The 24,243-nt window shown below is 38.9% G+C and overlaps 5 protein-coding genes across 5 annotated transcripts; 2 read left to right on the forward strand and 3 right to left on the reverse strand.

The window, feature by feature from the left end:
* Nucleotides 1-211: 211 nt before the first annotated feature.
* Nucleotides 212-5,351, forward strand: GCK72_007843 (uncharacterized protein; the record flags this gene model as incomplete). The annotated part of the gene is made up of 5 exons (XM_053726486.1): nt 212-370; nt 592-905; nt 1,821-2,620; nt 3,533-4,041; nt 5,109-5,351. 5 exons carry the CDS (start codon nt 212-214, stop codon nt 5,349-5,351), a joined length of 2,025 nt encoding a protein of 674 aa, XP_053590680.1.
* On the reverse strand, nt 1,795-12,853 carry GCK72_007844 (uncharacterized protein; the record flags this gene model as incomplete). The annotated part of the gene is made up of 6 exons (XM_053726487.1): nt 1,795-2,076; nt 2,329-2,579; nt 5,448-5,619; nt 8,648-8,876; nt 9,815-10,015; nt 12,630-12,853. The coding sequence occupies 6 exons, from the start codon at nt 12,851-12,853 to the stop codon at nt 1,795-1,797; spliced, it is 1,359 nt and encodes a 452-aa protein (XP_053590681.1).
* A 4,391-nt stretch (nt 12,854-17,244) lies between these two features.
* Nucleotides 17,245-18,503, reverse strand: GCK72_007845 (uncharacterized protein; the record flags this gene model as incomplete). The annotated part of the gene is made up of 2 exons (XM_003090612.2): nt 17,245-17,510; nt 18,392-18,503. The coding sequence occupies 2 exons, from the start codon at nt 18,501-18,503 to the stop codon at nt 17,245-17,247; spliced, it is 378 nt and encodes a 125-aa protein (XP_003090660.2).
* A 1,252-nt stretch (nt 18,504-19,755) lies between these two features.
* Nucleotides 19,756-20,139, forward strand: GCK72_007846 (uncharacterized protein; the record flags this gene model as incomplete). The annotated part of the gene is made up of 1 exon (XM_053726488.1): nt 19,756-20,139. One exon carries the CDS (start codon nt 19,756-19,758, stop codon nt 20,137-20,139), a length of 384 nt encoding a protein of 127 aa, XP_053590682.1.
* A 1,177-nt stretch (nt 20,140-21,316) lies between these two features.
* GCK72_007847 (uncharacterized protein) lies at nt 21,317-21,976 on the reverse strand (the record flags this gene model as incomplete). The annotated part of the gene is made up of 1 exon (XM_053726489.1): nt 21,317-21,976. The coding sequence occupies one exon, from the start codon at nt 21,974-21,976 to the stop codon at nt 21,317-21,319; it is 660 nt and encodes a 219-aa protein (XP_053590683.1).
* Nucleotides 21,977-24,243: the final 2,267 nt, after the last annotated feature.

Consider the following 24,243-nt stretch of genomic DNA (forward strand, 5'->3'; position numbering starts at 1 on the left):
TTATTTGTTAACCGAAAATCCTGATTGTTGATTTCTTCGAATAGGGAAGTTCCCTGTGGGGAACTCGAAGAAAAAAAACGCAAAAAAAATGCAATTTGTTTCTTTTTCTCGCTTCCGCGTTACAGTACTTCCTCGTTCCGCCTCCACCGATCGCTTATTTCTTCCGCTTTCACAAAAATTTTAGTTCTTTCATTCCAATTTATATTTGCAGATGAGGATTTCAGTCCTCCTACTCCTCACCACTACAGTAATCCCGGGTACGGTAGGACGACCGCAGAAGGATCCACGTGGCAATGATATCATCGATGATCGTGCGGATTTCGGTACGCCCGAGCATGATAATCGGGTGCACACCGAGTTGACGGAGTTGGTAAGTCAGCAAGTGCGCTCCACCGAACTTAGCAGATCTTAGGCTTAGCTGATCTTAGGCTTAGCAGATTCTAGGCTTAGCAGATCTTAGGCTTAGCAGATCTTAGGCTTAGCCGATCTTAGGCTTAGCCGATCTTAGGCTTAACAAATCTTAGGCTTAACCGATCTTAGACTTAGGCTTAGCCGATCCTGAGCAAGTGCGCTCCAATCAAGCAATTCCAGACGAATCGAGACATCGCTCGTCTCATCGGAGCCGACTATTTCAACGGTAGCGTACTGCCATGTGACAACGAGACGGCTCCCGGACAATGGATGGTATACTGTAGTGGGAGGCTGCTTCAGACCGTGATGGCTGTGAAGCTCTATCCGGATTCCAAGACGTTCGTCGATCAACCGATGAAAGTGAATCAGACGGGCGAGCTCATTATGGATCATTTTGAGCGGAGGTTTCCGGTGCCCATCGAGGAAATATCGAAAAAAGACGTCGCCGAGTTTGTGGACGAGTTTTTCGATAAGGAGGGGAATGAGTTGGATGTGTGAGTTGCATATGACAATTTTGGCCTAAAATCCAGGATTTTAGACTAAAAATGACGCTTATAACACCAAGTTAGTAAAAATTTGAGCATAGCTTCCGTATCTTTGTGGCAAGTGCGCTCTATTGTTAATCTGACGGTTTTCACCACTAAATTATCAGCAGAGCGCACTTGTCAATGCTCACAATCTCAGTATCCATCAAAGCTACAGTAGTCTTCTTGACCTACTGATCTTTTTGCCATGTACCTTTTCTAGATTTGATAAGAAGCGGAACCTATCTTCTTTTTCTTCTGATTTGGAAAAAATCTTTGAAGATAAGCGTACATTGGTTCCTTATCAAAAGTTCCTTATTCGTTTTGTGATTTCTGATCAGACAGAGATAGAAAACGCGCGTCAAAGGCACGCCAGCCGATTGCAATTTAGGCGGTTTCGAAACGGCCCGGATTAGACCCGGCTGCGGTTTTGAAACGGGCGAAATGGTTTCAGATCGTCCAGAGTTCTAAACCGGCAAATCTCGAACTACAGTGATTTGGGTATACTGTATCTAGAGTTTTGCCGAATTAGAATTGTCCGTCCGTTTCTTATTCGGGAAATATAGAATTTCCGGTTTAGAACCGTCTAGACCGTTTCTGATCGACTGGTTACAAACTGTCCGGGTTTCGATTCCGGTTTAGAACCGTCTTTGCGATTTTCCCGTTTTAGAACCGCTTGAAATGAAAATTTGGGCATAGCTTCCGCATCTTCGTGGCAAATGCGCTCTATTGATAATCTAGTGTTAAATATGCCAATTTTGGTTTAAAATTCCAAAATGTGACGCTTCTAACACCAAATTATCACTAGAGCACACTTTCCACTGTGTGGATTACCCTGGAAACGGTAAAACTACCAGTTTCAACCGGAATATGTCAATTTTCCAGCTGCAACTTGCCCGACTGGAAGCCCATCACCGAGAAGCTCACCCAAATCCAGGACGGCCATTACCAGGCGTTCGCCCAACGTCTCCACTTCATCTGGATTCAACTTTGCCGTCAAATGAAGCCAGAAGTCAAGGAGGACCCGTCTCGGTTCTCTTTGATCTACGTCCCACATCAATTCATTCTGCCCGGTGGGCGATTCCGTGAATTCTACTATTGGGACGCCTATTGGATCGTCAAGGGGTTGATAGCGTCTGAGCTGTATTCAACGGCGAGAATGATGATTCTCAACTTCGCCCACATCATCGAAACATACGGTTTCGTGCCAAACGGTGGGCGTGTCTATTATCTCCGTAGATCACAACCGCCATTTTTCGCTCCAATGGTGTACGAATACTACCAAGCGACACAAGACGTTCAACTAGTCATCGACATGATTCCAGTCATCGAAAAGGAATACGTCTTCTGGAGTCAACGGAGATCCGTCAATCTCACGTTGGAGTCACAAGACCTCAATGAGACCGTCCATATGTTTCAGTATCACACCGAGGCTGAAACTCCTCGTCCTGAGAGTTTCAGAGAAGACGTACTGAGCGCTGAGCACTTTTCCACCAAATCCAGAAAACGACAGTTTTTCAAGGATATCGGAAGTGCGGCGGAGAGCGGATGGGACTTTTCGAGTCGATGGTTTAAGGATCACAAGAATTTGTCGACGATTGAGACGACGAATATTGTGCCGGTGGATTTGAACGCGTTTTTGTGCTATAATATGAATATTATGCAGTTTTTCTACGAGTTGACAGGTTAGTTAGCATTGGAGCGCACTTTGCACATCGTATATCAACTTTTAAATAAAATTTTGTGCATAGCTTCTGCGAAAGTGCGCTCTATCGATAATCTAGTGCAAAAATCGCTATTTTTGACTTCAAATAACGATTCCAGCATCAGATTATCAATAGAGCGCACTTCCCACATCAGAAATCAACTAGCATCCCCGTAGGAGTGGCAAGTGCGCTCTATTGATAATCTAGTGCAAAAATCGCTATTTTTGACCGAAAAACTCAGAATTTGAGTAAAAAATAACGATTTAAACAATCAATTAACAATGGAGCGCACTTTCCACATTGGAAATCAACTAAAAATTCAAATTTTGAGCAGCTTCCGCGTACAATTGGAAAGTGCGCTCTATCGATAATCTTGTGTGAAATTCGTTATTTTTTCATTCAGAAAAAGGGATTTCCACACAAAATTCGCAGTAGAGCGCACTTGCCAAAACCCCGATTTTTTGAATAAAGGAGGAAAGTGCGCTCCAATGACAATCTGCGTTTTTTTCATGCCTAATTCGCAGTGGAGCGCACTTTCCAAAATACGAATTGTTTGGTAGATGTGGAAAATGCGCTCTACGGACAAAAGTTTGAGAAAATTTGCGGTTTTATCGCTCATAACAAAAATTTGAGCATAGCTTCCGCATCTCTGTGGCAAATATGTCAATTTTGGCCTAAAATTCCAAATTTTGACGCTTAAAACACCAAATTAACACTAGAGCGCACATTCCAAAATGAAAATTTGAGCATAGCTTCCGCATCTCCGTGGCAAATGCGCTCTTCTGATAATCTGGTGTTAAACACGTTAATTTTGGCCTAAAATTCCAAATTTTGACGCGTTTAACACCAAATTTTTGGCAGTAGAGCGCATTTACCAAAACCAATTTCCAGGTAACCCACTAAAACACATGGAATGGTCGTCTCGTCTGACGAATTTCCGTCAATCCTTCACAAAAGTGTTCTACGTTGCATCGAGAAAAGGATGGTACGACTATAATCTCCGCACCGGCGCCCACAACACCGACTTCTTCCCATCGAACGCGGCGCCACTGTTCGCTCAATGCTACGATCCGCTGAATTCTCAGCTCGCCGTCGACGTCTACAATCAGATGGAGGCGTCTGGAGCGTTCGGAATGTCGGGTGGGATACCGACGAGTATGCATAAAGAGACGCAGCAGCAATGGGATTATCCGAATGGATGGAGTCCGTTGAATCATATGATTATCGAGGGTCTCCGCAAATCGATAAATCCGACTCTTCAGCAAAAAGCGTTCGTTTTGGCTGAGAAGTGGTTGGAGACGAATATGCAGACGTTCAATGTGTCGAATGCGATGTGGGAGAAATATAATGTGCAAGAGCCACATGGAAAACTGGCAACCGGTGGGGAATATGAAGTTCAGGTAGGGAGTGGGGATGGAAATACGCTCTATTGAGAAAAATAGGTTATTTTTGAACAAAAAACTTAAAATTTGAGTGAAAAATCACTATTTTAAGCCCAAATTATCACTAGAGCGCACTTGCCAAATCACAGAAAACTTTTCAAATTAGAATTTGAGCATAGCTTCCGCGTCAAAGTGGCAAGTGCGCTCCATTGCTAATTTAGTGAGAAAATCGTTATTTTTGAACAAAAAACTCGGAATTTGAGTTGAAAATAACGATATAAACACTAAATTAGCAATAGAGCGCATTTACCACACTTGAAATCAACTTGAAAATAAAAATTTGGGCATCGCTTCCGCATCTTTGTGACAAATGCGCTCTATTGCTAATTTAGTGTCTTCTCTTATTGAAAAAAAAAACTAGATTAGCAGTAGAGCGCACTTGCCAAAGTGGTAAATGCGCCCTAGACGAAAAATCCGTTATTTTCAGATTTTTTACGCTGAAAATACCAGAATTTCAATCGGATTTGCAATAGAGCGCAATTACCACAATAAAAACGAAAGTAGTTCGAAATTTGATAAGAAAAACGCGCTGAAGTCACGCCAGACTACAAAAACTGGTCTTTTTCAGGGTTTCAAGCACAGAAAATTGCCATTTTTCTAAAAATTAGCAGTAGAGCGCACTTGCCATAGTTGAGTCTTTTCGGAAGTGCGCTCTATTGACAGGAACAAAAATTCGCATTAGAGCGCACTTGGATAAATTTTAATAAAAATTTGAGCCAAAGTGGCAAGTGCGCTCTATTGACAATCTTGTGTTAAATATGCCTATTTTGGTCTAAAATTCCGAATTTTGACGCTTTTAACACCAAATTATCATTAGAGCGCACATTCCACTGTGTGGATAAATGAAAATTTGAGCATAGCTTCCGCATCTTTTTGGGAAATGCGCTCTATTGATAATTTAGTGTTGAATATGCCAATTTTGGCTTAAAATTCATGATTTTAGACCAAATTTTGACGCTTTTAACACCAAATTATCAATAGAGCGCACTTGCCAAAGTTCACAATCTCAAAATCCTCATTTCCAGGCGGGATTCGGTTGGACAAACGGCGCCGCTTTGGATCTCATCATGACCTACTCGGATCGCTTAAACTATAAGGGTCCCGTGCTGGAATCTCTAGTTGGGACGCCTTCAACCTCCAAGACGCCGTCAACGTCATCTACTTCAGAATCCTCAACGTCATCTGAATCCACGACGTCGTCAAGCCCAATTTCACGGTTACTTTTCTCGATTCTCACTACTGTTACAGTATTCTTTTTCTTGTTTTAGTCATTTTTTTTCGCAACTTTTTCGAATTTTTAGGCGATTTTTCAATTTTAAATATGTAAATTTTGTGATTTTTACGGGTAAAATTCTGAAATTCACCTCTTCCAGTCTTTCCAATCACTCCGAACGACCAACTCTCATCGATGAACACGCGGACTTTGTAGCGCCATTTGAATTCGATTATTTTTGGAAGTGGGCACAGATCGGCGTGGTTTACGTAGAGACCCTCGACGACGATGAAGCGGCGAACGGATTTCGCTTTTTTCGGGTCCTAGAATGGAAAATTTGAAGTTTTTAGGTGAAAAATCGTTAAAATGACGGATTATTTGGCCTTGAAAACATAGAATTATCAGTAGAGCGCACTTTCTACATCGTGTATGAAAATTTGAGCATAGCTTCCGCGTAAAAGTGGAAAGTGCGCTCTACTGCTAATCTTATGTGAAAATCGTTTTCACACCGGATTAGCAATGGAGCACACTTGCCAAGTTCCATTTTTGGTGTATAGATTTTGGGAAACGATACAAACGCGCTCTACCGATAATCAGGTTTGAAAATCACTAGCTTAGCAGTAGAGCGCAATTGCTAAGACACAAATTTTCGAGTAGAAGTGGAAAGTGCGCTCCAATTACAATCAGAGTTTTTTCATACCCAATTTGCAATGGAGCGCACTTGCCAATATTCGAACTGTTTGGTAGAAGTGGAAAGTGCGCTCTGCGGACAATCTGGGTTTGAAAAATTATAAATTTTGACAAATTTTGCGTTAGAGCGCACTTTCCACATTGGAAATCAAATTTTAACTGAAAATTTGAGCACAGCTTCTGCGTAAGTGCGCTCCAATGCTAATTTAGTGTTGGAATCGTTATTTTCGAACAAAAAACTCAGAATTTGAGTAAAAATAACGATTTAAACACTAAATTAGCAATGGAGCGCATTTTTGACATCACATATCAACTTCTAAATAAAAATTTGGGCATAGCTTCCGCATCTTTGTGGCAAATGCGCTCTATTGATAATCTGGTGTTGCAATCGCCATTACAACACCGAATTATCATTAGAGCGCACTTGCCAAAGCAAAAACCGAATGTCAGTCGATTTCAGCAAATTTTTTATTCAAAACTACTGCTCTCCATCCTCCCCTTTTCTCTGCGTCTCTCCGTGTCTCCCCAGACTCCGCCCACTTTCCACACATATCATAGCGACGGGCGGAACCAGTGAAATGTCGGCTGCTCTCTCCGCATGTCTACCCTCCATTTCATTATGTAAATCGTGCCAGTCTAATAGTGGAAGGTGGATGGAGATAGATACATTACACTATTTATACTGGTAGACGGCCTACCGGAAATGGCGGTCCCTCTCCCCACCGAACCAATTTTTGGAAGCCCGAAAGGGCTGAAAATAGCGATATATGGGCTCAATTTCAGCTGAAATTGACTGAAATTCGATTTTATGATCAAATTATCAATAGAGCGCACTTTCCACATATGATCACAACTTGTAAATGAAAATTCGGGCATAGCTTCCGCGTAAGAGTGACAAATGCGCTCTACTAATAATCTAGTGTTGGAATCACCATACAACAATTCCAACATCACATTATCAATAGAGCGCACTTGCCAAATCTGTGAAACTGTAATAATAAGTAAAAATCGCTAAATTTCAATCAATTTTTAGACAAAAATAGCGGTTTCAGGATCATCAGATTAGCAATGGAGCATATTTTCTACTCTATTGATTTCTAATGTGGAAAGTGCGCTCTATTGCTAATTCAGGGTTAAAATCGTTATTTTTCACTCAAATTCTGAGTTTTTGTTCAGAAATAACGATTTAAACACTGAATTAGCAATAGAGCGCACTTTCCACATTTCAAATCCATTTCTAAATAAAAATTCGGGCATAGCTTCCGCGTCAAAGTGGCAAGTGCGCTCTAATGATAATCTGGTGTTGAAATCTATATTTTCAACACCATATTATCAGTAGAGCGCACTTCCCAACGCTGTAAACTTGTGATACTTGGCTTGGCCAAAAAATCAAATTTCAGCCAATTTCAGTCAATTTTAGCAGAATTTTAGCCCATTTTTCGAGCCATATCGCTATTTTCAGCCCATCCGGGCTTCCAAAAATTGGTTCGGTGGGGAGATTCGACGGCTATTCAGAAAGCTGTCTACCAGTAGAAATAGTGTAATGTATCTCTCTCCATCCACCTTCCACTATTACTGGCTGTTTCGGCGCTAATAGGGCACCACGATTGTTGAAATGAAATGGAGGGTAGACATGCAGAGAGAGCAGCCGACACTTTACGGGTTCCGCCCGTCACTATGATATGTGTGGAAAGTGGGCGGAGTCAGGGGAGAGGAGGGGGCATGGGAGAGACGCAGAGAAAAGGGGAAGACGAATAGACTCAGTTTGGATTCAAATTATCTGAAATTCGATTTTTGCTTTTTGGCAAGTGCGCTCTATTGCTTGAAGTTGAAAATAGCGAGTTTCAGCACCAGATTATCAGTAGAGCGCACTTTCGTGGAATCTATACCAGAATTTCTATTAACAAGCTGGTATACGGTGTGAAAAGTGCGCTCCATTGCTAGTTTAGTGAAAAAACCGTTATTTTTTACTCAAATTCTGAGTTTTTTGTTCAAAAATAACGATTTTCGCACAAGATTCTCAATAGAGCGTACTTTCCACATCGTGAAATAACTTCTAAATGAAAATTCGGGCATAGCTTCCGCGTAGAATTGGAAAGTGCGCTCTATTGATAATCTGGTGCTGAAACTGTTATTTTTGACTCCAAATAACAATTTCAACACCCGATTTATTGTTAGAGCGCACTTGCCAAAGCTGTAATGCATGGAAAAATCGAGTTTCAGCCAATTTCAGCAAATTTTAAGTCGAAAATAGCGTTTCTACTCTTTCACTGCTGATTCCCAATGTGTAAAGCGCGCTCTATTGCTAATTTAATCTTTAAATCATTATTTTTGACTCAAATTCTGTGTTTTTTGTTCAAAAATACCGAGTTTCACAATAAATTATCAATGGAGCGCACTTTCCACATTAGAAATCAACTTCTAAATGAAAATTCGGGCATAGCTTCCGCGTCAAAGTGGCAAGTGCGCTCTATTGATAATCTGGTGTTAAACACGTTACTTTTGGCTTAAAATTCATGATTTTAGGCTCAAAATAACGCTATCAACACCAGATTATCAATAGAGCGCACTTGCCAAAGCTTCAAAGCCGATTTCAGTCAATTTTCAATCGAAAATAGCAGTTCTGATGCGGAAAGTGCGCTCTATTGCTAATTTTCTCACTTTCTTATCTCTCTGCTCCTGTTCCAACAACAATCTCTCCAAATCTTCCATATCATTATGTTTGAAGTATTCCACTCGACTTCTCGACGCTTGGAGACCCTTTTGAATCGCGAAATTGACGCCTTCATCGACGAAAATCACGTCGCCTTTTTTCGCATAAGCGGGAATCGCCGAGGATACGGTAGCGAATCCGTAACTGTAGAGAACCGCCTCTTCGCAGCCCATGAATCTGAAAAAATTGACGACTGGGGCACCTTTGACGCGTTTTTTCCCACAGATATTCCAGGAGGTAGGGGCGCCTGCGACGCGTTTTTTAAATTCAAAATTCGAATCTGGCGCTCCTTTGACGCGTTTTGAAGGAGTTTCTAAAAGCTGGCGTGTCTTTAGCGCGTCTTCATAATTGAAAAGTCTGGGGCTCCTTCGACGCGTTTTTCAACGAATTAAACGAAAATTTGAGCATAGCTTCCGCATCTTTGTGACAAGTGCGCTCTATTGATAATTTAGTGTTAAATATGTCAATTTTGGCTTAAAATTCAGGATTTTAGACCAAATTATGACGCTGTTAACCCCAAATTATCAGTAGAGCGCACTTGTCAAAGCTCACAATCTCAAATCCATTCAAAATCTACCTAACCGAGACACGGTGTTTTTCGAAACTGTTCGTTTTAGAACCGTCCAAATCAGACACCTCAAAACCATCCCGTTTTGCAACTAGGAGACATTTCAAAACCGTTTTCAGCAGGCCCCGCCCCTTTTTAAACAAAATTTTGAGTATAGCTTCCGCATCTTTGTGGCAAATGCGCTCTAATGATAATTTAGTGTTAAATATGTCAATTTTGGCTTAAAATTCCGAAATTTGACGCTTTTAACACCAAGTTAGCGTTAGAGCGCACTTTCCACTGTGTGGAAAATGAAAATTTGGGCATAGCTTCCGCATTCCAATGACAAGTGCGCTCTATCGATAATCTGAACCAAACACCGTGATTTTTGATTTAAAAAAACGGGATTATGAACAGATTAGCAGTAGAGCGCACTTGCCAAGATGCTCGAAAATGACTTCTATGCGGCGAAATTGCATTTTTAAGCGAGAAATATCGATTTCACACCGATTTTTATGAAATTTTCGCTTTTTTCACTATTTTTCGCCGAGTTTTTCGGGGTACAAACTTCGCCAATTCTTTCTCCAAATCGAGATGAACATCGACGGTTCCGTAGAATCCACGTGGTCCACACGATCCGACTCCATATTTGAAAATCGTCTGTTTCGCGCGTTCCTCGATTCGTTTGACACCGATGAAGCTGAGGAAATTGGTGGATGCCATATTCAGATACGTCTCGCCGTCGATCGTCACCTCTTTTGTCATTTTTCTGCAGAAATTGAGTGATTTTTGAGTGATTTTGTTGGAAAATTGAGCAAAAATCACTGAAAATCTACATTTTTCGGTCGAAAATGACTCAAAAACTGTTTTTTTGACAAAAATTTCAGAAAAATAACGGGTTTTGCAAAAATTATTTCAAAAAATTCCGGTTTTTGAGTAAATTTGATGAGAAATTAAGCAAAAATCACTGAAAATTAACTTTTTTCAGCCCTAACAGATTTTTGAGCTGAAATTCCAGAAAAGCTAGTTTTTTTGAATAAAAAGTATCGGTTTATAGGTGAAAATTACAGTTTTTCGGGTTGAAAAAGTCTGAAAATGACGTTTTCAGCGGTATTTTAGAATGGAAAAGGTTATTTTGTGGAAAAATTCAGAAAAAATGCTATTTCTGACCGTAATCCCGTATTTTGTTCTGAAATTTTCAGCAAAAACTGTTATAAAGTCATTTTTTGACTGAACAAATTGATTTTCAGTAATTTTTTCCACTAATTTCCACTTCGAAATTGATATTTTTCGCAGTTTTTCAAAATTTTGTTTGCCGACCATATGGCTAGTGGGCGGATCCTTAATTTCTAATGTTTTGTGTTTTAAAACAAAAAAAGGCGCTGATGCACCATATTGGTGGTTCAAAAGTGGGGTTTCAAAGATTTTCATGTTGAAAATGAGTTTTTTGACGTTTTTAGCATCAAAATTGGCTCGGAAACCGATTTTTTTTCATTTTTAAACCGAAAAAATTACTGAAATACGGCTAAAACCCCATCGATGCACCATATAACAAGTGGGTGGAGCCTAAATGCTTTATTTCTGAATTTTTGCGTTTTCAGATTGAAAATGTGCTCCAAACCCGTTTTAGACTGAAAAACTAGAAAAATTGCCAAAAATCCTCAAAATACGCCTAAAACTCCGCCGATGCACCGTTTGGTTAGTGGGTGGAGCCTAAATTTCTTTTTAAAATTTTTTAGTAAAACAACTTTTTTAACGTTTTGAAGCATGGAACTCAGCTCAAAATGTTATTTTTGGATGCAAAAATCACTAAAGACGACTAAAAACGACCAAAACGTCGCCGATGCACCATATTGGTGGTCTAAAAGTGGGATTTCAACGATTTTTATGTTAGAAATGGATTTTTTGGCGTTTTCTGGACCAAAATCGGCTCGGAAAACCGATTTTTTTCATTTCAAAACCAAAAAAAATCGCTGAAATACGGCTGAAACCTCGTTTATGCACCATATAGCTGGTAGACGGAAACTAAATACTCATTTTTGACGTTTTTGGTCGTTGTTAGGAAGTTTTACATTTGAAAATAGTATTTTGAGCGGATTTTAATGTTAAAAACATCGAAAAATAGCTGAAATACGGATAAAACCCCACCGATGCACCATATTTGTGGTCAAAAAGTAGGGTTTCAAAGATTTTATGTTGAAAATGGATTTTTTGACGTTTTTAGCACCAGAAATCGGCTCGGAACCCGATTTTTCCATTTCAAAACCGAAAAAAATCGCTGAAATCCGCAAAAATCCCTCCGATGCACCATATCGCTGGTAGACGGAAACTAAATACTCATTTTTTGACGTTTTTGATCGTTGTTAGGAAGATTTGCATTTGAAAATAGTATTTTGAGCGGATTTTAATGTTAAAAACATCGAAAAAAATCGCTAAAATACGGCTAAAACCCCATCGATGCACCATATTGGTGGTCTAAAAGTGGGGTTTCAAAGATTTTATGCTGAAAATGGATTTATTCGACGTTTTTAGCACCAAAATCAGTTCGGAACCCAATTTTTTCATTTCAAAACGAAAAAAAATCACTGAAATACGGCTAAACCCCCGCCGATGCACCATATGGCCAGTGGGCGTGGCTTAAAATCGGTATTTCTGAAATTTCCACGTTTTCAGATTGAAAATTTGCTGCAAACCCGTTTTTAAAACCGAAAAACCACAAAAATTGGCAGAATTCACTGAAATACAGCTAAAACCCCCGGCGATGCACCATGTAGCCAGTGGGCGGAGCCTAAAATTTCAGAATTTTGTTACAAACTGATTTTTTGACGTTTTTTAACATTAAAATCCACTCAAAATGCTATTTTGGTTGTAAGAATCAATAAAAAACGGCGAAAACTCGTCGATTTCAACAAGTTTTATGTTGAAAATTGCATTTTTTCAGCGTTTTTAACGTAGAAATCTTCTCAAAACCCTTTTTTCGACGTAAAAACCGCTGAAATCCGTCTTTTTTCATTAATTTTTGCGTTTTCCAATCCAAAATCCATGTTTTTCCCATTATTTCCAAAAAATCACAATTTCGATTGATTTTTAGCGATTTCAGATCGAAAACCGTCATTTTTCTGGAATTTATAGCAAAAAAACAGTTTTTGAGTCATTTTTGACGAAAAAAAGTGGATTTTCAGTGATTTCTGATCATTTTTTCATCAAAATCACTCAAAATTCGTCATTTTTCTTAATTTTTGTGTTTCTCTTGAAAAATTACAATTTTGGTCCATTTTTGACCATAAACCATCATTTTTTCCGGATTTTTTAAGCGAAAAAACAGTTTTCAGTCATTTTTTTGACGGGAAAAAGTGGTTTTTTCAGTGATTTTCAGTACCAACCCATCAGCATATTTGGGATTCAAGACCGGATGATCCTGTGGTGTCTCTGGTACCAATGGCTCTGGATGCCAATCGGCAATAAGTTCATCTTTCTGTCGTTCCGTCAATTTCTTTGACAATTTCTCTTGTTGTCTTTTCGATCGATTCCTTATTACGACCCATACGAGGAGGGCGACGAGGGCGGTTTCGATGTAATAGTGAAATGAGTCTGGTAGGTAACCCATTCTGATGTCTGAACAGCAAATTTCAGAGATTTTATAGTAAAAGTGCTTGAAAACGGGGAGAAAATCGGTGAAAATCCGGTGGAAATCGGTTAAGATAGGCTCCGCCCCTTTTTAAACGAAAATTTGAGCATAGCTTCCGCATCTTGGTGGCAAGTGCGCTCTATTGATAATTTGGTGTTAAATACGTCAATTTTGGCCTAAAATTTCAAAATTTGACGCTTTTAACAGCAAATTAGCACTAGAGCGCACTTTCCACTGTGGATAAATAAAAATTTGGGCATAGCTTCCGCATCTTGGTGGCAAGTGCGCTCTATTGATAATTTGGTGTTAAATACGTCAATTTTGGCCTAAAATTTCAAAATTTGACGCTTTTAACAGCTAATTAGCACTAGAGCGCACTTTCCACTGTGGATAAATAAAAATTTGGGCATAGCTTCCGCATTCAAACGACAAATGCGCTCTATTGATAATCTGAACTAAATACCGTTATTTTGGGCGGAGAGACCAATAATAGCTGGATTTTGAACAGATTAGCAGTAGAGCGCGCTTGTCAACATTCTTGAAAATGAAATATAAATGAAAGTTAAAGAAGGTGACAGATTTTTTTGTGTGAAAATTGGCTAAAAATCGGTCGAAATTCAGAAAAACCCGACTTGTCCACGAGGAGTACACAAAATCTTGAAAGTGGGTGGAAAATTCTTGAAATTTGAGTTTTTAGCCTTAGAATAGAGAAAATCGCCGATAAATGCTCAAAAAATGTGAAAAAATCAGCGATAATAATGGAAAAAATACTAAAAACAGTGAAAATCGGAAAGAAATTTGTTTTGTCCACGAGGAGTACACGGAATCTTGGTAGGTAACCCATTTTTTGAAAACGAGTATGATTTCTGGAATCAGCGTGTCTGGAAGTGTCTATACCTAAGTTTTTAGAAAATTTCAGAGTCATGAGATTCCGTGTACTCCTCGTGGACAAGATGGATTTTTCTGTTTTTAGATTTTCACTGTTTTTAGTCATTTTTTTTGTGTTTTTCGCTGAAAAGTCGCTGAAAAATACTTTAAAATTCGTGAAAAATCAGCGAAAAACACCAAAAAGTGATTAAAAATGGTGTAAATCTAAAAAAAGATGAAAATTCGCTCTTGTCCACGAGGAGTACACGGGAACTCATGACTCTGAAATTTTCTAATAAATTAGGTATAGACACTTTCAGACACGCTGATTTCAGAAATCATACTCTTTTTTCACAGAAACTTTCAGAATTTCTAAAAATTTCTGATTTTCAAAATTTCAGTGAATTCCGCTTTTTTTTTTTCGTTAAAAACGCAAAAATGTAACGTAGGCTACAAACAGAAAGGAGTGCAAAGAAACATATGAGACCGAGTGAAAAGGGGGAAGGAACAGGTTGCCAGGTCAACATTCATTCTCTCTGTGTGCTCTCTCTTTTTCGTTGTGCAAACTATTCTCATGTTGTTTTGAGATGAGAGGAGGAGACTTAGAGAGACTAAGAAACATACATCATTGACGAATACGTTAAAAATCGCACAAAAAATAAGACGAAACTTAAGCTACAAAAGAAGTCTCACACGATTACCACATACGATTCAAAAGTCGGGAAATTTTTATTTAAAAAATTTCGAGCTCTCGAAAAAAAAGTTTGAGATAGAGTACTTGCTGACCAAAAAATTTTCGAGCTTAAAATTTCTGAATTTCCAGACTAAAACTTACCTATGACTGTACCGTATGATGCATGTTTTGAATAAGACTAACCTGAAGTGTCAAATAGACTTTCTGGCTTTTCAGTAAGCATTTCAGCGCGATGTGGCTTGTACCCTGATAGAAGAATATTGAAAACTAGTAGATACTCAACGAAACAATAGAAAAGGATCGCTACGTGTGGACAAAACGTCAATTTGCGTATTGCCAACTCATCTCAGAACGTCAAAATATTGTGTTCACGTGAAATCGGAAAATCGGAAATAAATTTGTTGACTAGGGAAAGTCATGGAGTCAGTTTGGAGATATGAGACTAACCTATATCATTTGAGAGCTAAAAAAAACGCTGATTCCAGATATATATTCAGTTTTTGCCCTCGAGGCCTGGTATTCGAGAAAAAAACAAGGTCGACGACACGCTGTTTGAAATATTTTTTACAGTTTTTCCTAACTTTGACCTAATTTTTCTTGAATATCAGACTTGCAGGACAAAACCTGAATATATATCTGGTATCAGCGTTTTCTCAGCTTTCCAATGATATATGTCACATCACATAACTCCAGACTGACTCCATGACCTTACCTAGTAAGTTTGAACCCGTCACGAAAACTGATTTGAGGAAAACAAGTTATGGCTGGAAATTCTTCTCTAATTGAACCGAAAACGTGGCGCCAAGAGACCCGGAATTGGAGGGACTTGGTAAAAAAAATGAGAACAGAAACAGCAATTTCTGACCATTTTCAGCAATTTCCGGTTCAAAATCGTCGTTTTTTTTTGTTGGAATTTTTCATCAAAAAAACAGAAAAAACGAGAACATAAACCATATGCACGAAGATAGGAGAAGAAATGTCTGCAGAAAAGAGACTTCCCCTCCAGTGTACTACACTCAATGAGTGTTTTGTGCACCCTCCGTATCTCCGTCCATCCATCACCCCACCTTTCTCTCTATCTCTCTATGTCTCTATGTCTCTCGCTCTCTCTCTGCTAACCGATTCTTATCAGTATAGGTATAAATGATTCCTTTTTTTCTTTTATGACGAAATTTTGAGAATGTGTCATAAAATAAGAGAAAAAGAAAATAAAATGACTCAAAATTTTCACGAAGCACAACTGTAATTCGTGATTTCTAGCAGAGTTGCATGGAATTCCGACTTCCGACTTCCGGATAAGGAATTTTACTTCCGACTTCCGGATAAGGAATTTTACTTCCGACTTCCGGATAAGAAATTTTCACTTCCATGCAACTCTGATTTCTAGCGACAATTTTAGACTGCCTGGGGTGACTTTGACGCGTTTTTAAGTGAGAAATCTCGATTTCACACCGATTTTTATGAAAATTTTCGTATTTTTCACAATTTTATGTCAATAAGACGCATAAAAATGCGATTTTCGTCGTTTTTCCGAATAAAAATCGGGAATTTTCAATTATTTGGACAGGTAGTAACAATTACAGTAATCCTGGGATAGGTGGCAAAATTTCGAGGAGTCTGGGGCGACGTAGGCGCGTTTTCATGATCTAGTTAACAACTTATGTCTGGGGCGACGTAGGCGCGTTTTTAAGTGAGAAATGTCTATTTGGAGCGGATTTTTATGAAAATTTCTCATTTTTCACTATTTTCACCAAATTTCTGGCTGGCTAAAAAACCCTCAAATTTTCGGCTTTTCAACTACAGTAACCCTATCCAGGATGCAATTTTCAGTCCAATTTCAGCGAATCGGACAACTGTCTACTCTTCAGTGTCAGTTGTGATATTTTCCGTGAAAAATCAGAAAAATCACATGTTATCAGTAAAACACGGAGAAAAAAACGGGAAGTGCAGACGGAAACAAATCAGGAAAATTGGGGTGAAAATTAAGAAAAATGATAACAAAAATAGCAAAAATGGCACGATAGAGACCAATTTATGAAAAAAAAACTGAGAAAAAATTGAAAAAAAATCGATTTTTATTATAAAAACTTAAGCTCCGCCCATTTGTGGGCGGAGCATCTGAAAATTTGAAAATCAACAATGAAGATAACAACAAAAATTACTAAATAATAGGCTCCGCCCCTTTTCAAACGAAAATTTGGGCATAGCTTCCGCATCATTGTGGCAAGTGCGCTCTATTGATAATCTAGTCTTAAATATGTCAATTTTAGCGTAAAATCCAGGATTTTAGACTCAAAATAACGCTTTTAACACCAAATTAGCATTAGAGCGCACTTTCCACCGTGTGGATTACCCTAAATGAAAATTTGAGCAAAGTTTCCGCATTAAAGTGCGCTCTATTGATAATCTGAACTAAATACCGTAATTTTTGATAAAACACGGAATTCTGAACAGATTAGCAGTAGAGCGCACTTGCCAAGATGCTTAAAACCCGCTGAAAATGAAACCATGCGGCAAAATTGCGGAAAAAAGTGGGCGGGGCTAAGAAAAACTGATAACAATTAAAAAATCTAATAATAAGCTTTAAGCCACGCCCCTTTTTCAATTTTTCTATTATAAAATGAAAATTTGGGCATAGCTTCCGCGTCAAAGTGACAAATGCGCTCTATTGACAATCTGGTGTTAGAATCACCATTACAACATCAGATTATCAGTAGAGCGCACTTGCCAAGATGCTTGAAAACCGCTAAAAACGAAACCATGCGGCAAAATTGCAAAAAAAAGTGGGCGTGGCTTAGGAAATTATGGTTTATTTCTTCGACTTTTTCTTCGTCTTCTTCCCCTCACTCAACAAATCCAACGTTGACGTCAAGAAGCTCGACGTCTTCTGAATCTTTTTCGGCGTCGTCGTCGAGTCTCCAGATGAGATCACTTCTGATTTCCTCTTCATCACCGTCAATTTTTTCGATTTTTTCACAGTTTTCAGCGATTTTGGGGCGAAAAGATTCGGTGACATCAGTAGATCGTCATCATCGTCGTCACTTTTCAGAAGGAATGTTGTAGACGTCGATTGGACTGAAAATATGGGATCTGGGGCACCTTTGACGCGTTTTTGAGGTATTTCAAGAGGTTGGGGCACCTTTGACGCGTTTTTAAATTAAACATTTCAGCCATCGTGACTTAGGCGCGTTTTCTGAGCAGATTGTAGAAATTTCGGTAGGCTGGCGTGCCTTTGACGTGTTTTCTTAAAAAAGTTCTGAATCTGGCGCTCCTTTGACGCGTTAAAAAAAACTTTTCTGGCGTGCTTTTGACGCGGTTTTTAAAGGTATTTCAAGAGGTTGGGGCAACATTTGACGCGTTTTTTTTGTAGAAATTTCGGAAGGCTGGAGTGCCGTAGGTGCGTTTTCTGTGCAAATTTTGAGTCTTGGCGTTCCTTTGACGCGGTTTTAAAGGTATTTCGGAAGTTGGGGGCGCTTGTGACGCGTTTTCTGCCAGATTGTAAAATTTTCGGAAATCTGGCGCTCCTTTGACGCGTTTTCTTTTAAAAATCTGAAGACTGGAGCGCCGTGGACGCGTTCTTATTGAGTCTGGCGCTCCTTTGACGCGTTTTCAAGGAATTCCGAAAGTCTGGCGTGCCTTCAGCGCGTCCTAATTGAAACGAGGTGTCTGGCGTGACGCTGACGCATTCTCTGAGGCGATTCTGAATCTGGCGTGCCTTTGACGCGTTTTTAGGTATTTCAAGAGGTTGGGGCACCTTTGACGCGTTTTTACATTCAAAATTCGAACCGTCTGGCGCTCTTTTGACGCGATCTTTGAAAAATTCGGAATCTGGCGCTCCTTTGACGCGTTTTATAGGTTTTCCGGAGGTTGTGGCGCCTTTGACGCGTTTTCGGCACAGATTCTGAATCTGGCGCTCTTTTGACGCGTTTTCAAGCAATTTTCAGCCTAAAACTCACTAGTTGAATTGAGAAAACTGGCGTCCTCTCTGGAAATGGAAATTCCAAGATCTGACATATCGAATTGAGCTGAAGAAGACGTGGATGGTCCGGATTTTGACGATTCTGTCATTTCGGTGATGAGCGCCTCGTGGAGAATTTCGGAACTGGAAATTGGTACAAAATTATCAAATTTACGCCCTTTTTTTATATTTTAAAATGAAAATTTGGGCATAGCTTCCGCATCCCAATAGCAAGTGCGCTCTATTGATAATCCGGAGGGAATTGAGTTATTCTCGAGTAGGAAATAACACAATTGTCAACAGAATCAGCAATAGAGCGCACTTGCTAGAGTGAAATGAAGGAATTGGAGAAATGTTTCCGTCTGCGAGCAATACGGGCTATCTGGCGCACCTCTGACGCGTTTTAGGAATAAGAAGGATGCTGGGATCAGAAAATAACTCATTTTAGCATTAGAGCGCACTTTTCTAGATTTTGAAAAATGAAAATTTGAGCAGAGCTTCCGCATCAAAATGGAAAGTGCGCCCCAATGACAATCTAGTGGTAAATATGTCAATTTCAGCCTAAAATTCAAGATTTTCGACTAAAAATAACACTTTTAACACTAAATTAGCAATAGAGCGTACTTCCTACGCTTTGAAAGTTGAAAATTTGGGTATAGCTTCCGCATCAAAGTGGGAAGTGCGCTCTTTTGATAATCCGGTGTAAATCCTGTTAATTTCTAGCGGGAAATAACGAATGATATACCAGATTATCACTAGAGTGCACTTTCCACAAAATAATGGCGTTTTTCGGAGTATTTTCGAAATAAAACTATCAGAAAATGTCGAATTTTCACATTTTCTTAAAATTTTAAGTTTTTTTCCACTGAAAATCTGAAATTTAAGCCCCGTCGGCGCACCAATGTGAAAAGTGCAGTGAAGCGCACTTTCAACAAACTCAAAAATGAAAATTTGGGCATAGCTTCCGCATCAAAGTGGAAAGTGCGCTCTATTGATAATTTACTGTAAATTCTGTTATTTTCAAGCTAGAAATAACGAATTTCATACCAGATTATCATTAGAGCGCACTTTCCACAAAATGATCACGTTTTTCGGAGTATTTTCGAAATATAAAGTCAATTTCACACTAATTTGATGTCCCAAGTTGTAAATCGCCTCCATCTTCACCTATAGTCAATAGAGATGTCTATCTGATCTTCTCATTTCCAGAAGACAATAACCTCTCCCATAGGTTGTAAACCATGGTATGTCTTCCCAGAGAGCACCTTGGCTCCGCCCTTAATAGGGGGGACCCCTCTCCAGGCTAGACGTCTTAGACAGTCTCATTCACCTTTCCTGTTCTCACTACCTCTAGCTATAACTATGGTCGCCCATACCACTTCTACTATTCTTTGTGCTCCTGGAGCCCTGGAGCTGTCCTCTAAGAGCTCCAAAGTTGCTCCAACTGGATTCAAAGCTCCAAAACCGGCTCCAAATCGCTCCAAAACCTCCAGAATCCCTCCAAAAACCGCCATCAACTTCACCAACCACCAAATCTCCACCACCATCACCACCACCCATTTCACCGTCTCCGAGAAGGCGGAGCTCCAGATTTGGCTCCAAATCCAACGGAGCTCAAATCACTACCAGCCACCAACTGATCAAGAGCAGGCGGAAATCGATCGGAGGACAATTCACGTCGCCAATTTGGACTACAGTACCACTTCCAGCCAACTTGAAGACTATTTCAAGATTGTGGAGAAATAAATTCTGTCACTATTCCAACGGATAAGCGGACCGGACGCCAGAAGAATTTTGGATTCATCGAATTCAAAGAGGCGGAGTCTGTCGAGTTGGCTACCGAATGTATGGATCAATCGATATTTCGAATGAGAAGGATTCGTGTCAAACGGAAACAGCGATTCCAGCCATACTAATTACCCCTAATTATCCTAATTACCTTAATTATTTGTCCCTTTTTATAACTTAATAATTAATAAAACCCTTCAAACTTCGTAGTCTACTAGTCCGTAAATCCACCCCCAACCTTCGTAAATCTACATAAAATCTGACTCATAGCCTGGCGCACCTTTGACGCGTTTTTCAAAAGCCGATTTAAGACAAATTTTCATCAGATGTATTTCTGGGGTGGCTGGGGCACCTTCAGCGCGTTTTAGTAAAAAATTACCGATTTTCTGTCAATCTGGCGCACCTTTGACGCTCTTTGAGCCAAAATTTTCAGTTTTTCTGCACATCTGGCGTGTTTTTGGCGCGTTTTGAACCAAAAATTACCGATTTTCTGTCAATCTGGCGCGCTTTAGACGCGTTTTGTGCCTAAAATTTGCAATTTTCAGATCTGACGTGTTTTTGGCGCGTTTTTATCCAGCTTTTTTTTGGGTTTTCAGCCTATCTGGCGCGCCTTCAGCGCGTTTTTAGTCAAAAATTTCCGATTTTTCATCGTTTTTCCCGCCGATCTGGCGCACCTTTGGCGCGTTTCGAGCAAACATTTTTCGATTTTTACGATTTTCAGCCAATCTGGCGTGTTTTTGGGGCGTTTTTAATCAAAAATTTCGGATTTTCAACCGATCTGGCGCACCTTTGACGCGTTTTGAGCCAAAATTGTCCGATTTTCAGCCGATTTTTCACTATTTTAAGTCGATCTGGCGCACCTTTGGCGCTTTTTAAACCGAAAATTTCCGATTTTTCACCATTTTCAGCCAATCTGGCGTGTTTTTGGCGCGTTTTGAACCAAAATTCTTTGATTTTCTGCCCATCTGGCGCACCTTCGGCGCGTTTTTGAGCCGAAATGTTCCGATCTTCAACCGATCTGGCGTGTCTTTGGCGCGTTTTAACCCAAAATTTTGCGATTTTCAGCCTATCTGGCGCGTTTTCAGCCGTATTTTTTCTATTTTCAGCCAATTTTTCTCAATTTTCAGCCAAAAACTCACGTTTTCTGTCTCAACTCGTTCTCGACGTGTGCTTCCTCGATTTTCTCCGTGGAAAACTTCAAAAGTCTCATAATTTCGCAATTTCCAGCCAGATTTTTCCGATTTTCAGAAATCAATTTCATCCGTTTCACCACCGCCAAATCGCTCAATTTCATCGGAAATCTCTCATCAATATCTCTAAAAATCGCTGAAATCGTTGGGCACCATGTCCTTTCCATTTCCAAAGTCTGCTTTAATACATCCGAATAGATTTGTGCTGAAACTGCAAAAATCACAAGTGACAGATTGATCCATTGCGCGATTTCCAGCTGTCCAAGCGCATTTTCAGCGCATTTTTTCGCACCTTTAGCGATTTTTTCGAGTAGAAATAGTCGTTTCAGCCATTCTGACGCCACGAATTTCAGCGCGGACGCCTCAATTTTATACATTGAATTTCCAGAATTTTCAGCTTTTTTCAGCACCGAATTCAGTCGTTTCACTAGACTCATTTCGTTGAATTTTGACACATTTCGAGACATTTGACGCCAGAATCCGAAGAATTTCTGATGACGTTGAGGTCCTCCTTGCTTATAAATCAACCATCCACACATTGACTCCGCCTCTAAATTGATGGGCGTGGCCAGTTGGGAAATTATTGATTTTAGGGCGAAATTCATGGTTCGGACTGTCGTTGTGTCTGGGGAAGGCAAATGTTCGAAGAAATTCGATGGAGGTGTCGAGGAGATGGAGTTGAGGAATTCTGAAATGGATTTTGATGAGGAAAATTGGTTTTTTAGCGAAAAATGCGACTTTTTTGCACAAAAATCACCAAAAATGCGACTTTTTTTAGCGAAGAATTCACTTTTTTAGCAAAAAATTCGACTTTTTTGGCAAAAATTCACTTTTTTAGCGAAAAATTCGACTTTTTACTCAAAAAACACCAAAATCGAGAAGTTTTGGCTGAAAACGCGTCAAAGGTGCGCCAGATCGGACTTTAATGAGAAAAATTGGATTTTTTCCGTCAAAAATTCACTTTTTTAGCGAAAAATTCGACTTTTTTGGCGAAAATTGGATTTTTCAAGCAAAAATTCGACTTTTTTACTCAAAAATCACCAAAAATCGAGAAATTTTGACTCAAAACGCGTCAAAGGCACGCCAGAATTCCGAAATTCCTTTTAAAACGCGTCCAAGGAGCGCCAGACTCAATAAGAACGCGTCTACGGCGCTCCAATCCTCAGATTTTTTGAAGAAAAGATTTTTTTTAAAGAAAAGGCACGCCAGAACGGACTTTGATGAGGAAAATTGAATTTTTCAGGCAAAAATTCGACTTTTTTAGCGAAAAATTCACTTTTTTAAGCGAAAAAATTCGACTTTTTTACTCAAAAAACTCCAAAAATCGAGAAGTTTTGACTGAAAAACGCGTCAAAGGCACGCCAGATCTACGGAAAAGGTGGAAAACTAGCCTAAATCGAGAAAATTTTGACTCAAACGCGTCAAAGGTGCGCCAGATTCCAGAAAATTGGTGAAAATGGATTTTTTTTAAGCGAAAAATTCGACTTTTTTACTCAAAACTTTGGGAAAATCTGTTAAAATTTGGACTGAAAATGCTAAACAATTTGTTGAAAACAGATTTTTCTTTTGAAAATGTTGGTTTTCAGAAGAGTCTGGCGTGCCTTTGGCGCGTTCGTGAAAAAATTCGAAGAAAATCACACGATTTACATATTTTTGGCAGTAATTGACAAAAAAAAATATTTTGATGGTGAAAAATGGATTTTTACTCAAAAACGCGGGATTTTTCGCAAAAAAACTATTTCTGCTCAAAAGTTTGGACAAAAAATGGGAGAAAATCAAATTTTGACTCTAAACGCGTCAAAGGGGCGCCAGATTTCGGAAAATTGGTGAAAACTAGATTGTTCAGTCAAAAATACGCGTTTTTAGGCAAAAAACTCTAATCTGGCGCTCTTTTGACGCGGTTTTCTAGGTATTTGAGGAAGTTGGCGTGCCTTTGGCGCGTTTTCAAAATTTTTTCTCAACCATTCTGGCGTGTCTTCGACGCATTTTAGATAGAAATTTTGTTATTTCTGATCAAAAGCTCAGCTAAAAACGGCTGCCTTTTTCGTGTTTTTGAGTCAAATTTTCTCGATTTTTAGTCGATTTTGTTTTCAGTTTTTCGCCAAAAATCTCCATTTTTGAGCATTTTCAGCCAAAAACTGGCTGAAATTGTCTGAAAACTCACCAATCAACTCCTCATCTCCTTCTTTTTTCCGTCATTTTTGATCTGAAAATCGATAAATTTAGCTGAAAATCTACAATTTCCTTTAAAAAAATATTGAAAAAATAGGGAATAATCTAACCGAAAAAATTCAAAAAATGGGAAATCTAAAAACGAATTTCATTAACAAAAACAACAAATTTAGAGTAAAAATTCAACAATTTTAGACCTAAAAAGTCGAAAAAAATCGATAATTTGAGTGAAAAAATCAACAATTTTAGACCAAAAAACTCGAAAAAAATCGGTTTTTTCAACAATTTTAGGTCAAAAAATTCAAAAAAATCGATAATTTGAGTAAAAATTTAACAATTTTAGGTCAAAAAACCACGAAAAATAAAAAAATTTGAGTGAAAATTCAACAATTTTGGACCAAAAAACGTTAAAAAAAGTCGATTTTTTCAATCAATTTTTGACCAAAAAAACGCAAAAAAGTCGATTTTTTCAACAATTTTAGGTCAAAAAATTCAAAAAAATCGATAATTTGAGTAAAAATTTAACAATTTTAGGTCAAAAAACCACGAAAAATAAAAAAATTTGAGTGAAAATTCAACAATTTTGGACCAAAAAACGTTAAAAAAGTCGATTTTTTCATCAATTTTTGACCAAAAAACGCAAAAAAGTCGATTTTTTCAACAATTTTAGGTCAAAAAATTCAAAAAATCGATAATTTGA

Source organism: Caenorhabditis remanei, chromosome II (assembly GCF_010183535.1).
Source record: "Caenorhabditis remanei strain PX506 chromosome II, whole genome shotgun sequence".
Taxonomy (NCBI): Eukaryota; Metazoa; Nematoda; class Chromadorea; order Rhabditida; family Rhabditidae; genus Caenorhabditis; species Caenorhabditis remanei.